General features: G+C 37.1%; 1 protein-coding gene across 1 annotated transcript; it reads right to left on the bottom strand.

Moving 5' to 3' along the window:
- Positions 1-179: 179 nt before the first annotated feature.
- Positions 180-2,806, bottom strand: LOC141632986 (uncharacterized). Its single transcript, XM_074445484.1, has 2 exons — positions 1,525-2,806; positions 180-1,036 (listed from the first exon to the last, which is right to left on the bottom strand). The coding sequence occupies exons 1-2, from the start codon at positions 2,804-2,806 to the stop codon at positions 180-182; spliced, it is 2,139 nt and encodes a 712-aa protein (XP_074301585.1).
- Positions 2,807-14,555: the final 11,749 nt, after the last annotated feature.

The raw sequence follows: 14,555 nt of genomic DNA, 5'->3' as shown, positions 1-14,555 counted from the left end.
TGATGATTCGCCCCTCAGGATAGCCAGGACCGTACTGATCACCTCCGTGCCTATATGTCCCCAATAAGTCTGGTAAAAAAGACCATTCATCCCGTCAGGACCTGGGGCTTTCAGCGGGTGCATCTGAGAAAGCGCTTCTAAAATTTCCTCCTCCTGATATTCGCGTCGCAAGCCTCTATTCATCTCATCAGTAACTCTACTCTCCACCCCAGCAAGTAAATCAGGTGCACCATTGGATTAGAAGTCAGGAACAAATTTTTGAAATACCCATTAGCCACTCGCGCCACCTCATCATCCCCAGTTCGAATAACACCCTCGTCGTCAACGAGCTTTGCAATAAAATTCTTTTGTTTACGCTCACCTGCTCGAATATGAAAGAATTTGGTATTTTTATCCCCGTCCTTCAACCACAGCGCTCTCGACCTTTGCCTCCAGTATTGTTCCTCTTGCTTTCTCAAATTGGCTAACTCGGCTATCAGTTTACGTCGTTTCTGGACATTAGCCTCCGTTCTCTCCGCTGCATTAAGGGAATTCAAAAGCCGCTGCTTGTTTCCAATACCACGCCCTATCTGTGAAATACTCGTCCCCTTCCAACGACGAAGCTCAGCAGCACATTCTCCCAAAACCCGTACCAACGAACCCCTACCTCGTGCTATCCCTCTCTCCACTGCCTCCTCGCACTCCTCATTCCCGACCCACATTTGTTCGAATCTAAAACATCGCTTCCGGGGTTCACCTTTCTCCCTACTATTTAAAACTAGCTTTATCGGAGCGTGGTCCGACCATTCACGATCTAAATAGAAGAGTCGCGCAAAGGGGAACATGTCCTGCCATAAAGCCGTACAAAGAGCCCTATCAAGCATACACTGCCGGTTGTCTTCCCCCGATTGTCCATTATCATAAGAGAAATTGTACCCCTCCCATGTCACATCCTTGAGACCACAATCATCAATAGCAGCTCTGAAATTATTCATTTGCCGTTGTGGTCGGCTTCCACCTTTCATCTCAGTCGAAAAGAGAATCTCATTGTAGTCACCTATACACACCCAAGGCAGTCGGGATTGAGTCCCCAACAGCCTTAATAATTCCCATGACAAATGACGATCGGATACAACAGGCCATCCGTAAAAACCCGTTACTCTCCAATCCCTTCCCTCCCCTTGGACAATAAAATCCATATGATGAACCGATGCAGAAACGAAAGAACAAGTCAGCTCCTTCTTCCACATCATCGCAAGACCTCCAGACCTCCCTACACTATCTACCTCCATACCAAAGTAACCATCAAACCTCTCCCTCACCCTCCTCATTTCACGACCACTCAATTTCGTTTCACAGAGAAAAAGAATGGTCGGGGCTTCTCTCCGTACCAAGGCACGGAGTGCAGTAACCGTGTCGGGGTTGCCCAAGCCCCGACAGTTGATGCTTAGGATACTCATTGGGCCCGGCGGGGTTGACCTCCGTCAACCTCCGCCTCAGGTATTAAGACGCCCCCGTCTTTGGATGATTTCGCTTTCTTCTGACTCCCTCCATCCACCTGCTCGTCCCTACTCCTCTTCAAATTCCCCATAGCCAGCATCTTCGACAGTCCACCCACCTCTCTCTCTTCACTCCTCCCTTCCCCCTCTGGCCTTGCAAACCTCACCCATCCCCTAGAGTTCCCTCCTCCCCCTTTCTCATTACCCGGCAAACCATCCAAGGAAATAATAGAGTTCCTCCCCAGCTGCCCTGCCTCCTCTCTAGATCCCAGCTCTCCTTCCTCAAACTGCTCATCTAGCCTGCATCCAACATCACCCGTCTGCATCTCCCCCTGCCCCGTCACCACATCCACTCCCCCAGTCCCTTCGTTTAAATGCACACCCCCCGTGTCACCTGCTATCTCCTCACTCCCCTTCTCATTATGACAGTGAGCAGGCCGTGTCTTTTTATTCCGCAGGTCAAGAGCTATATTTTGCAGTTTTTCTATCATATTTGTAATCGTCTCCTCAGACTCCTTCACACTCACCTCATCGAACTTAGCCCTTAGGTCTTTCGCAACCCTCCCAGAGCACTCCTTCGATGTTTTAATAACCTTCCAGGGCGAAGCTCTTAACCATTCTCCAAACTTAAGGTCTTCGTCTTCATACGGACCATCTTCGCAGTCTTTCTCCCCATGCCCAATCACGCCACAGCCATAACAATAGGTCGGTAGTCTTTCATATTTGACGCTGAAATTTACCGTATGTCCATCACGCATTCGAATAGGAATTTCTGCCTTCAACGGTTTCCTAATGTCATACAAAACCCTAACTCGTATAGCCCTATCAAGTTCAGGATTGGGGCCGTGTTCGAAGTGCATGAAATTGCCCAGACAATCCCCTAATCGTTTCGCATTTGACAAACTCGTTCTCCCAGCAAGAGGAAGATCGTAGATTCGTGCCCAAATAGGAAATAAATGTAGCGACGAATCAGTAATCTTACCAGATTGGTTAGGCTCATCGAAACACCACAAAAATTTGTCGAAATGCCATGGTTGCCCTTCCAACACCCTCGCTTTATCACGTTCTGATTCAAAGCGAAAGATAAATTTTTTCTCTTTCGCGTCAACCACATTACCCATAATCGGTTTTGATGGATTCCATAGCTTGATCATAGTTTCGATAGCCGCCTTGACGTTAACTGCCCTCGTTGCCCACAATTTCCCTACCAACAGAATCCTCCCTGTCTCCGTGACATCTCCATCCTCCTCCTCCCATACCAACGGATCCTCGGTTTCCCCCATCGGCTGTTTCCCATCCCGGTGAAGACCCTTTGATCCACTCTCCATCGGCACCTGCACACAAAAACCACAAAGACAAAAACAAAAATCGCAGACCTACTCACAATCGAAACTGTGAGTAAATCCTCGAGAAAGAGGAAGAACAAAAGAGAAAATTTTGACAGAAGCAAAGAAACGAAGACGGGAGCCCTAGGAAACCCTAGACGTGTTCATTATATGTTGATTATTAATCCCTCATTCTCACAAGTTTTAAGAGTTGTTTTTTAGACAATCTTTTATAGAGACTGCGTACACTATTATCCCTTTCGTATACTTTGTTAAAATTATTTATTGTTTGAGAAACAATAAAGATAAGAATGAATGGTTAATTATAATTACAAGAAGTTGTGAATTATAACTATATGACCCATTTTATTTATGTGATCAAGTATCACTTGTCAATTTGTTGTATGTAATTTAATTAATTCATGAAATGATATTTATGTGATAAATACGCATTAAATTGATTAATAACATGTATCATACTACATGTGACATATTGTGTGACAAATGACAAATTGACAAAATAAAATGGTAGTCCATTTTAAGTAATGGACCGAAAATGGAGGGTGTGTTAGTGGGTTTTGGTTGTTTTATTTTAATTGATAAAATAAACATAATGATGCCTACCTACAACTAGTCTTACACATCTTACACACCTACTATTTTTGAGAAGAGTAAAAGGAAAAGAAATGATGCCATTTGAGGCTCCAAAAACCGTGACACTCCCTCTCTTTATGGGTTGTTGGTTCTTTTCTTTTATTTTTACACTACCATTCAATTAACATGCAAGTGTTCATGAATATTCTCTCTTCTCTCTCTTTAATCTTCATCAAAAAGATGAGATTTTAATCCAAATTGTTCATGTAAGATTACTAATTTTATCAAAGTAATATATGAGTATTAGTAATCAAATTTAAGGTAAACCACAATATAAACATCTAGTACATGTTAGTTTGTGGGATTAAGGGATTGTCTTGGGTGCTACTAATTGGAGAATCTCTACTTTGGGATTTTTGTATGTTCATCCATTATTAGAAAGCTCAAGAACTAACAAGAAGGAGATCTTGTTGGTGCCCAATATGACCGAAATTATTATGGTGAGAAAATGTTTTCTTATCTTCTTTTATTAAAGTTTGCATGCATAAAATCCACCTTTAATTTTATGACAAATTAATTTTAACATATATGAGTATGGTAGTATGTATATAGATCTACATTTCCTTCAATCGGTATCAGAGCCACGGTTGTTTGCATGCAAATCGGTTAAAAGTTTTTCCGAGTTATAAGAATAACAAATAAAACTTGTAAAATTTGTGTTATTATGAGATATCACGAAATTAATCCATGCATGTTAATATTTCTGGTCCTAAAATGTTTTAGGATATTTTGGTTAATTTTACGGATTTTTATTGTTCATAATTTACTATAATGGCTTTTAAATGTGATTTTATGAGTAAAAATGTCATTTTTGGTCTAAAATTAGCTATACTTCGAATTTTCCATTGATTTTTGGATATGTTGTCATATATATTATTTTGAGATAACCTGTAAATTTTAATAATTTTTGGACTTGTTATGCTCGAAAAATGAATTTTTCATTATTAAATTCGGATTTAAGTGAAAAATAGGTTAATATGAGTTAAATTTCGAATCTGGTCATAGAAAATTAATATGTTGTCACATGCAATTTTACAAGATGTTTGTAAAATAATTGGCTATAAAGAAGTCTTTTTGCATGATTTATGGATTTTTGAAGAAAAATAGCATAAATAGTGACATTATTAGTGGAAAATTAATAAAACATAATCTATGACTTAGGAAAAACGTCTAATGTTGCATTTTATTATCTTTTTCAGATCTAAAATTGAAAAGTTAATGAAAATAATTTTTCCATGTTTTTATGATTATTTTATTAAAAATCGATAAACCGCAACATTGTTTTTCCGGAAAAAAAAAATTTCGAAATTTTTAACCTAAGTTTTTGAATATTATGAGTGTCATGGTATTTTTCAGAATGTTCATGAATTTAAATTTCAAATTTTGAATTTATTTGAAATTTTGTGATTTATTTGAAGTTTATAGCTTATTTTTGTAATTTTTGGTCCATTTATGAACAATTTTATAAAATATGGGTTAATTATGGTCAAATTATTAGTGAAGACTAAATTTTGAGTCCTAAGAGGTTAGGGTAATTAACTTATGCATAAATATGAATTTATGTAATTTTTGTGATTATAAAATGTTGAAATCACGCAAATCCGTAAAAACCAAATAATATACGATATTGGCTAATTAAAGGCGATTTAGCATAAAATTGAGCATGTTTATACATATTATAATGCTGCTTTTTCTTTATGATTGTCATAATTTTAATTTATGTAATTTTGAATTATGTAATTTTACTTAGTATGGCCTTAGTTTTTAATTGGTATTTCCCGAAATGTATGGGAATATCGATTCGGTTGTAATTTTTATTGTGATCTCGTATCACCGTTTTGTAATTTAATAGATTTATTTTATTTTAGTTACAAATGTATAATAGGAAATTATGTAATTTATTATGTAATTTTATTCATTCCGGAGTTCCCAAAGACGGATCTCTTCAAGAATGGCGATACATAAAGACGGTGTTACCTCGAGATGCGTGCCACAACCGAAGTTCAAGGGACCAATGGAGTTGGTTTCCGAATTTGTAATAGTTAAATAGTTTTTCTATTTTAGGAAAGGCCATACTAGGATTTATTTATTTTATGCTTGCATTTTATTTTATGTCACATGCATCGCTAAATCGCCATAACTAAACATGCATCCTTATTTTATCGAGTTTATCGACCGTGTCAATTCGAATTATCGTAGTTCACCGCTTTAGTTCACTTAAAACGTGATAGATAATAAATTGACATGACCTCTCGCTAAAACAATTAATTGAGACATAGCCTTACCAAATAGTAGAAACCATGAAAACCTATTTCGCGAGGGAGTGCGCTCGGCTACCCCGGGGTACAAACCTTGTTACGTAGGGGAAGTGGGTGATAAATGTCTATCCACCGAATTCATGTTGATGAAGGTTGCATCGGCTACCCCGTGCCTAAGTTAATGTGGGTTTGGATAATGGACACATTTATTCGAAATTTGGATTGAACTCAACAAAAGTTATTGATAAGGGTTGCATCGGCTACCCCGTGCCCTTGTTGATGTGTTTTGGGCTATAGATAAACATTAGAGTAATTTTATCGACCAAAAGTTCTAAAAGTAGAATCGATTAAAAAGTTGATCTACCGAGTTATATTGATGAAGGTTGCATCGGCTACCCCGTGCCTAAGTCGATATGAATTTGGGTCTTGGAATCATTTATCATAGTTGGGTAGAGGTCACTATGTAAATGCTTTACTTGTTATTTACAAGTATTAATATAACGATAAATGTTTTGTTTTCACTATTCCGTTATTATATTGTTCTATTTCTTTACCACAATTCATATACGATATCATTTCGATTTTGATACAAATCTCCATTAAAACATCGTAACTAGAGACAAAATTTGAATTTGCTTATAAAACCTCATATGAACCATTGCTAAGGATCTCTTGTAAAGAGTATAGATTAAAGTTATTCATTATCAAACAGGTTTTTGATTCTTGACTAACACATCTACTTACAATGGATTGTTTTTCATGTACTTAAATGAATTAAGTACCTTGAAGCGATAAATTGTTTTGGTAATTAGTTTTGTCCAGAATTCGTAATTGACCAAAATAACGCAACCACTTCAATGAAAGTTTTAAGACTAAAACGAACAAATGAAGAGTGATCTTCGTGAATTCAATATTGCTTCTCAAAGCAAAGACTCATTGAAATAAGTGGGAGCATTCTCTTAAACTGATAAGATGAGGACGAGGTTCAAGAAGTAAATGGAATTGATACAAGGTAATGTTAAAGGTAAAGTTGTTGAGAATGACGATACTAAACCTATCAATTCCGACCGATAAAGTTTCCATTGTCCTAAATGTTGGACACAAGAAAGGAAACTACCCCAAATTATTGAAGAATCAACAAGTTAGTTGTGGGACATCTAATGGGACCTTCTTCGTTAAATGTTTATTTGATTAAACATAAATTTTGCTAGTATTACTTAAATCAATATTAGAAACCGGTGGTGGTTTTCAACATTATGTTTGATACATAGGATGATTAGAATATGACGACTAGCAACAATGAAGTCAAGAGATAGAGTCATTGTGTACTAAATCTAGTTTTCGGGTTTGGAGTTGTACTTAATTGTGCCTATTAAGTACATAAACTCTAAATAAGAATACAATTTGTTATAGATACAAAAGATGTTTCACTTTTGTGACCCTATACACCATGATTTGATGTATGGCTAGCCCATCATCAAGGTGATTATATTCTAAACCAAACTAGAATAATATATCATAAAGATGATGCTAGACTCAAGTTGGTAACCCAAGATTAAACCTTAAAATTTTGGAATAATGAACGCAAAGAGTTAATGAGTACTCTTGAAACCATTAGATTGTTAATGGTATATGCGTATCTTGTATTCAAAGCAAGATGTCTCGTGCCTTTTGGTTGAAAAGGAGATCGAGGTTGTAAATCATTGATCCAAAATAGGTTGATCATTTTCTTTTACCAACGGTTTAAGTTGACGCTAATGTGTTCACTTAATAAGGTAAATAGAAAAATCTTTGAAGAAGTTTAAAGAGTTCAAGGAATCACGATTTAGTCGTGATGGGATTATCAAAGTGAAGACTTTGATATAAGCCATAGGAAATGTGATATAGTATCACAAGTTAATCTCTCTTAGCACGCATTATGGAATAATGTGTGATTAGATAAGAAATCAAACGCTATTCGATATGGTTTGAACTTCAATCAAGTTACTTTGAGTTACTTGATCCTTTTGGGGATTTTATCATTTTGTCTAAATTATTTTTCCACTAAATCAAATCATATGAGATATGAAATGGTAAGGGTACCATGTTTGTAAGTTTTCACAAGAAACAGATGCTCATTTTTCCTTTCATTTATCACGACAACGACGGGTTTGCGGCTCGTGAAGCTGTCTTTCTAAAATACAAGTTTATTTCTAGAAGACAGAGTGGGAGAAATTATTCAAGAGCCACAAAGAATGCCACAGAGAATGTTATGTCGCAAGAAACTGGTCTTTCTTGGCTACATGAGACGTTTTGTGTAAGACATTGTTTCTTCAAAACCTAGGAGGTTAAATTCGTCACTTGTTAAAAATGATGAATTCATGCTACTTTTAAGAAAGTAAAGAGCTTATAACTTACAAAAGAAATTGTTTGATTCAAGTTGATTACTTCTGGAAAGTAATCAACAAATGACTTACATAAGAGTGTTTAAGTCGCAACTCAATATAAGGCTTAGAGCCATGAAAATCCAATATAAAAGGCTTGATTAGTTGCAAAGGGTTTTGCACTAATAAAGAGAAATTTCAAGGTTTGATTGGTTGCAAAGGGTTTTGCACCAGTTGAAATGCTTAAGTCTATTTGGATCTTCTTAGGGATTGTGTTTCATTATTATGAAATACACAACAAGTGAATCTAAAACCCACTTCTTCAATAGAAGGAATGTATTCAATACATGTCATGAGTTTTATAGATTCTTGCAATCCTAAGATAATGTGAAACTTAAGAGAGAATCTTAAGTAGGACATCAATGAGTTGGAATCAACATTTTGATCATGTGATAAAACATTTCTCGATAAGTCGAGAAGTTGTGTTTATACATGGAGTTTAGTGGGAGTTACGGAATTTTTAATTAGTCCGATATGTGGATGACATATTGATCATCAAGAATGATTTAAGACTTTTGGAGTATTATAATACATCTTGAATATCCGGATTTATGAAGATAAATCCACATGATATTAGAGTCAGTAAGAAGTCTTATGTTGATAAGATTCATGACTAGTTCAATTAAATTGAACATATTTGATTGATTTCATTTGCTTCCGCTGCCGAATCAATTAAAAAGAAATGATGTATAACACTTCATATGCTTTGAGTATGATGAATTGTTTTCAAAATCGAATTTAAGTAATCTTTACCAAGTAAGCTATAAAAATTACCCTTAAGTGCTTGCAGAAGCATTAAGGAAGTTAAGCAAAGTGTTTATGATGCAATATTGTGTAAGGGTGTTACACAAGTGACAATTGACAATTGAGATTGCGCATGGTTTCCGACAAAACCATAATCAAAACACATTAGGATGGTTAAGATACCATTGTGGCAATGTTAATTAAGAAGTAGATTTTCTAGAATCGTTCTAGGCAATAAAGAACAATGAGAGATATTTATAACGGAAATTGAGTACACTTGCGATCATGAGATGTGCAAGAAGGATGAGTCCTGCACACTGTGAAAACAGTGGGAGCTATTCTTAGGCTAGAGGGCCTATGTCTTGATTGGATCTCGACACGTACTCAGAAAGTTTTGTAATGCAAATGTATACATTACAAAAGAAAACGAGTATGTAGTGAGGTTGAGTAAGGTACAAGAAATTGATAAAACCTACTAACCAAAGCCTTCTCAAAGGCTAAACATGATGAGTCATGTCATTTCAATTGAATTGAAATGAACAACTACGTACAAGATCAAATTATATTATAGAACATGAAATAGTAATCAGGCATTGACTATTCATATGTGATAATCGCATTTGTCGTTCGAGTTTTACTTTAAAACTCTTTTATTATACTTTGTTACATCCAAATGGGTTGTAAAGACAATTGAACCCCGTTAAAGTGAACACGGATTAGCATTGTATTCGCCCATAGTCACTTATATGAGGTGACGTCTCGAAGTGACTAGAGTGTGATGCGATTGATGGCCAGTTCAAGTGCCATACAGTCATGTGAGATGACTAGTCGATCACATAGGCAGACTGTTAGGAACACTTTGTCGGGCCTGATGACCGCTTATAGAGTTCTGGCAAATTTATAAAGCCTGGTCGTGGCGAGAGCTACTATAGTATTCTAATGAGTCGATTCTTTGACTAAAGACTGTTCACCTAAGATGGCACAGTTTCAGATTAACTTTGATTTGTGTTACTACGACCTTCGTAAATGGGGTCAAATGGGCATATTTTGGGTTATGATGGCTGTGGCTGGTCGAAGGGAATAAGTGCGATAGGAATTGTCCACCCCCTTGTCAGGGTTAAACAATATCTCAGGGCCACTCGAGGAGTAATTAACTGGAAATGCGTGGCCACGCTCGGAAGGTATCCAGAGTGGATAAATCCGGTCAATCAGTTATTCTCCAGATCGAGGAAACCACTCTCGATATGATCACTTGCAAGTACGACCCGAAAGACACCTTGCATTGAGTGGGAGATAGTAATAGGACAAGAGAATTGGTGACGCACACTTGTCGAGGACAAGTGGGAGATTGTTGGGAAATGTGTCCTCAACAATAGTGCGATCATATGATTTAAATATCATTATTAAATCTCATTTCAAGAATACGGAAGGGATGATACATTATATATATAGTCAACTGGTCCACACATATCGGTAATGATTGGCTGGCTAGAGTTTGACATTACTGTCGTGCGACGGTGGTGATCAGTTGATCCCTTGAGGTCACACCTAAAGGACGATTCCCTTAATTGAAAAGGTTAATTAGTTGTATACCGTCTGATTAATTAATTCCTTAAAATTGAACAATTCGATTTGTGAGAGAGAATATTGATATCTTATTGTAATGGGATTAAATAAGATTCATTTTAGTAATAAAATGATTTGTTGCTAAAATTATTTATTGTTTGAGAAACGATAAAGATAAGAATGAATGGTTAATTATAATTACAAGAAGTTGTGAATTATAACTATATGACCCATTTTATTTATGTGATCAAGTATCACTTGTCAATTTGTTGTATGTAATTTAATTAATTCATGAAATGATATTTATGTGATAAATATGCATTAAATTGATTAATAACATGTGACATATTGTGTGACAAATGACAAATTGACAAAATAAAATGGTAGTCCATTTTAAGTAATGGACCGAAAATGGAGGGTGTGTTAGTGGGTTTTGGTTGTTTTATTTTAATTGATAAAATAAACATAATGATGCCTACCTACAACTAGTCTTACACATCTTACACACCTACTATTTTTGAGAAGAGTAAAAGGAAAAGAAATGATGCCATTTGAGGCTCCAAAAACCGTGACACTCCCTCTCTTTATGGGTTGTTGGTTCTTTTCTTTTATTTTTACACTACCATTCAATTAACATGCAAGTGTTCATGAATATTCTCTCTTCTCTCTCTTTAATCTTCATAAAAAAGATGAGATTTTAATCCAAATTGTTCATGTAAGATTACTAATTTTATCAAAGTAATATATGAGTATTAGTAATCAAATTTAAGGTAAACCACAATATAAACATCTAGTACATGTTAGTTTGTGGGATTAAGGGATTGTCTTGGGTGCTACTAATTGGAGAATCTCTACTTTGGGATTTTTGTATGTTCATCCATTATTGGAAAGCTCAAGAACTAACAAGAAGGAGATCTTGTTGGTGCCCAATATGACCGAAATTATTATGGTGAGAAAATGTTTTCTTATCTTCTTTTATTAAAGTTTGCATGCATAAAATCCACCTTTAATTTTATGACAAATTAATTTTAACATATATGAGTATGTTAGTATGTATATAGATCTACATTTCCTTCACGATCTAGCTTCACTAGTTAGCCATCCATATTTAGTGTCAAGGGGGTTATGGGCAACCCACTTGAACTTGTGAATCATAATATGCATATCAATAAGATGGCCACCTTCCTTTGCTTTGTACTTCTTATCCTTATTGAAATTAGGATCAAAGTGCTTAGCTAGGACCGTGACTAGGCCGCCATTGACAATAACGGTCGTGCCCTTCTTCCCATTATCAACATTAAGCCATCTATCAACCAATAGCCTCAAAGAATTGTAAGGCTTGGTGTGAATTCTTCCGATATTCAAAGCCGATTAAAGGAGAATAAAATCGAGTCTTGTGAAATGATTGGTGTCTTTCCTAGCAATTATGGTATTTCCCACAACCTTGTGCCATACTCTTATGCCCGGATGATGGACCAAAAGAGCACGACACGCATGAAAATCCTCAAATTTCTTCCCGGAGATTGCCTCCCAAAGAGGTTCGGGGTCATACTTTCCATAACTCTTGAAATAACTTTGTTCATCACTAAGACCCAAAATTTCACCCAATTCCTTAAAGGTAATGCGTCTACTAACATTAGCTAGACGAAACTCGATATTTTCCCTATTCTCAACTTTGGTGATTTTTAAAGAACTTAAGAATTCCAAGACAAGGGAGGGGTATGTCAATTCCTTTGTTTCAAACAATTTCTCCAACCCCATGGCTTTGAAAAAGGCTTTTGTTTGTTCAAGAACACCCAATTTTTCCAAGGCATCTTTACATATGAATTTGGTGGATTGAATAGATTTCATAGCAAACTTGCAAAGGTATTTCTATGGGTATCGGAAATAAAAGTTACCTCCGGATAATGCAAAAGTTGATTAATTACTGGAGTAGAGGATGTTGATGGTCCCATAGAAGGTTGTTGTTGTTGTTGTTGCACTTCCAAGTTTGGTGTTGCCACCACCATAGCCAAAGCTTTCTTTGTTTGAAGAGCCTTTTGCCTTTGTGAGAGTGCCTTAGCCTTTGGTGCCTTTGTTGCCTTTGTTGCACCCTTAGTCCTTACCATTGATGAGCTTAACCAAGAAAAGAATGAAAAATCTTCAATTTGTAGTATGCCCAAATCGATTTTAAGGTGAAAGGCTTTGCCTTTATGAAAACAAAATTCGACTCAAAGGTTGAAAATTTTGTTCTTGGTTTTGGTTTTTGTTGAAGAAGGAGTGATTAATTTATTGTTGGAAGGGTGGTTTGATTTGTTTTTGTTGAATGTTGTTGAGGGTTTTTTTTTTTTTTATGATGGAGGGGATGAGGGTTTTGATGTTGTGGGTAGTGTTTATGAATGAATGAATGAATGAATGAAGGTGGGAGGGGTTTTAAGGAGGCCGAAAATTTCAACACTGCAGGGGCAATCCGTGCGGATTAGGCTCAATCCGTGCGGATTCTGCTTCTTCAATCTTTGCAAAAGCTCGCCTAAAGACGGGCGGATTTGGTACAATCCGCTCGGATTTGCTGAACACGGGACGGGCGGATTTCTTCAAAGACGGACGGATTTCAGTCCAGAGAGTTTTGCTTGTTTTCTTCAGCTACAAAGACGGGCGTCTTTTTTACAAGACGGACGGATTCTTCAAGACGGGCGGATTTTTGGGAATCCGCTCGGATTCTTTAACAGTCAACAAAATTCCAAAATTCAGCTCAGTTCAAGACGGGCGTCTTTTCTGCAGGACGCTCGGATTGCATAAGACGGGCGGATTCTCTGGAATCCGCTCGGATTCTTCCTCTGTGTACACGGATTCAGTTCCATCCGTGCACAGCGCATTCCCTTTTTCATTCTTCCATTCTTTCTTTCAAGGCTTGTGTTCTTCATTGTGGGGCAATACGAAGGCATGGATAGCCTAGGCAATTGCCATCCCCACACTAAGGTAAAGCACTACACATCAATTGAAGTCGTTAGTCCCTCCCTCACTTCTCTCTTACATGACAATTATTTTGATCAAAGTAAATAAAAATCCAAAAATGACAAAAATGCAATACAAGAATTGAAATGTAAGTTAGGGAGTTAGAAATATTTACAAGTGGTGGTTTAGGGAGGACTCCACCAAACTCTCATTCTTGATGAGATGTCAAGGGGGCATGTTCAAGGTGTTGTTGATGTTGCTCAACACCTTGAAAAAGTAATCAAAAGCTTGTTCATTATTATGGTAGAGGTCCTCAATAGACCGTGGCCCTTGTTGTTGATCATGATCGATGGCATGCCCAATGTAGGGATTAAAAATCCCTTCAAACTCGTCGTCCCAAAGACCACAAACTTCATTGAGTTGATCATTGAAAATATCTTGCTTAGATGGAGACAACTCTCCCAAATTCTTCTCTTGGCCAATGAGGCCATCCTCTTCTTCCTTGGTTGATTTTGATGAGCTTTGCAAGCTCTCCTTGTCACAATTCACTTGCTCTTTGAATGGAGCATCTTCAATTTTCTTCCTCCATTGGAGTTCCGATTTCTTCCTTTCATCTTTTCGGCTATAATGATCAATCATAAAACATGGCTCATGCAAACGAGGAGCTCTCATGGTCTTGTCAAGATTAAAAGTTATGCTTTCATCTCCCACTTCTAGAGTGAGCTCTCCATGTTTCACATCAATCACCGCACCCGCGGTGTGTAGGAAAGGTCTTCCTAGGATGATTGGAATGTTGGAATCTTCCTCCATATCAACAATGACAAAGTCCACCGGGATGAAAAACTTCCCAATTCGCACGGGGACATCTTCCCATATCCCTAACGGTGTCTTCGTCGATCTATCGGCCATTTGGAGTGTGATGTTGGTGCATTTATGCTCTCCCATTCCCAACCTTTTACTTACCGAGTACGGCATGACACTCACACTTGCCCCTAGATCACATAAGGCTTTGTTGATCGTTGTGTCGCCAATGGTACACGGTATTGAGAAGCTCCCCGGATCCTTTAACTTTGGAGGTGAACTCCCTTGAAGTATTGCACTACTCACCTTAGTGAAGGCGATAGTCTCAAGTTTCCGGATCGACTTCTTCTTTGTGAGGATATCTTTCATGTA

Source organism: Silene latifolia, chromosome Y, assembly GCF_048544455.1.
Source record: "Silene latifolia isolate original U9 population chromosome Y, ASM4854445v1, whole genome shotgun sequence".
In the NCBI taxonomy this organism is placed as follows: domain Eukaryota; kingdom Viridiplantae; phylum Streptophyta; class Magnoliopsida; order Caryophyllales; family Caryophyllaceae; genus Silene; species Silene latifolia.
The sequence above is the reverse complement of the archived record's forward strand: the minus strand, read 5'-3'. Positions and strand labels throughout refer to the sequence as shown.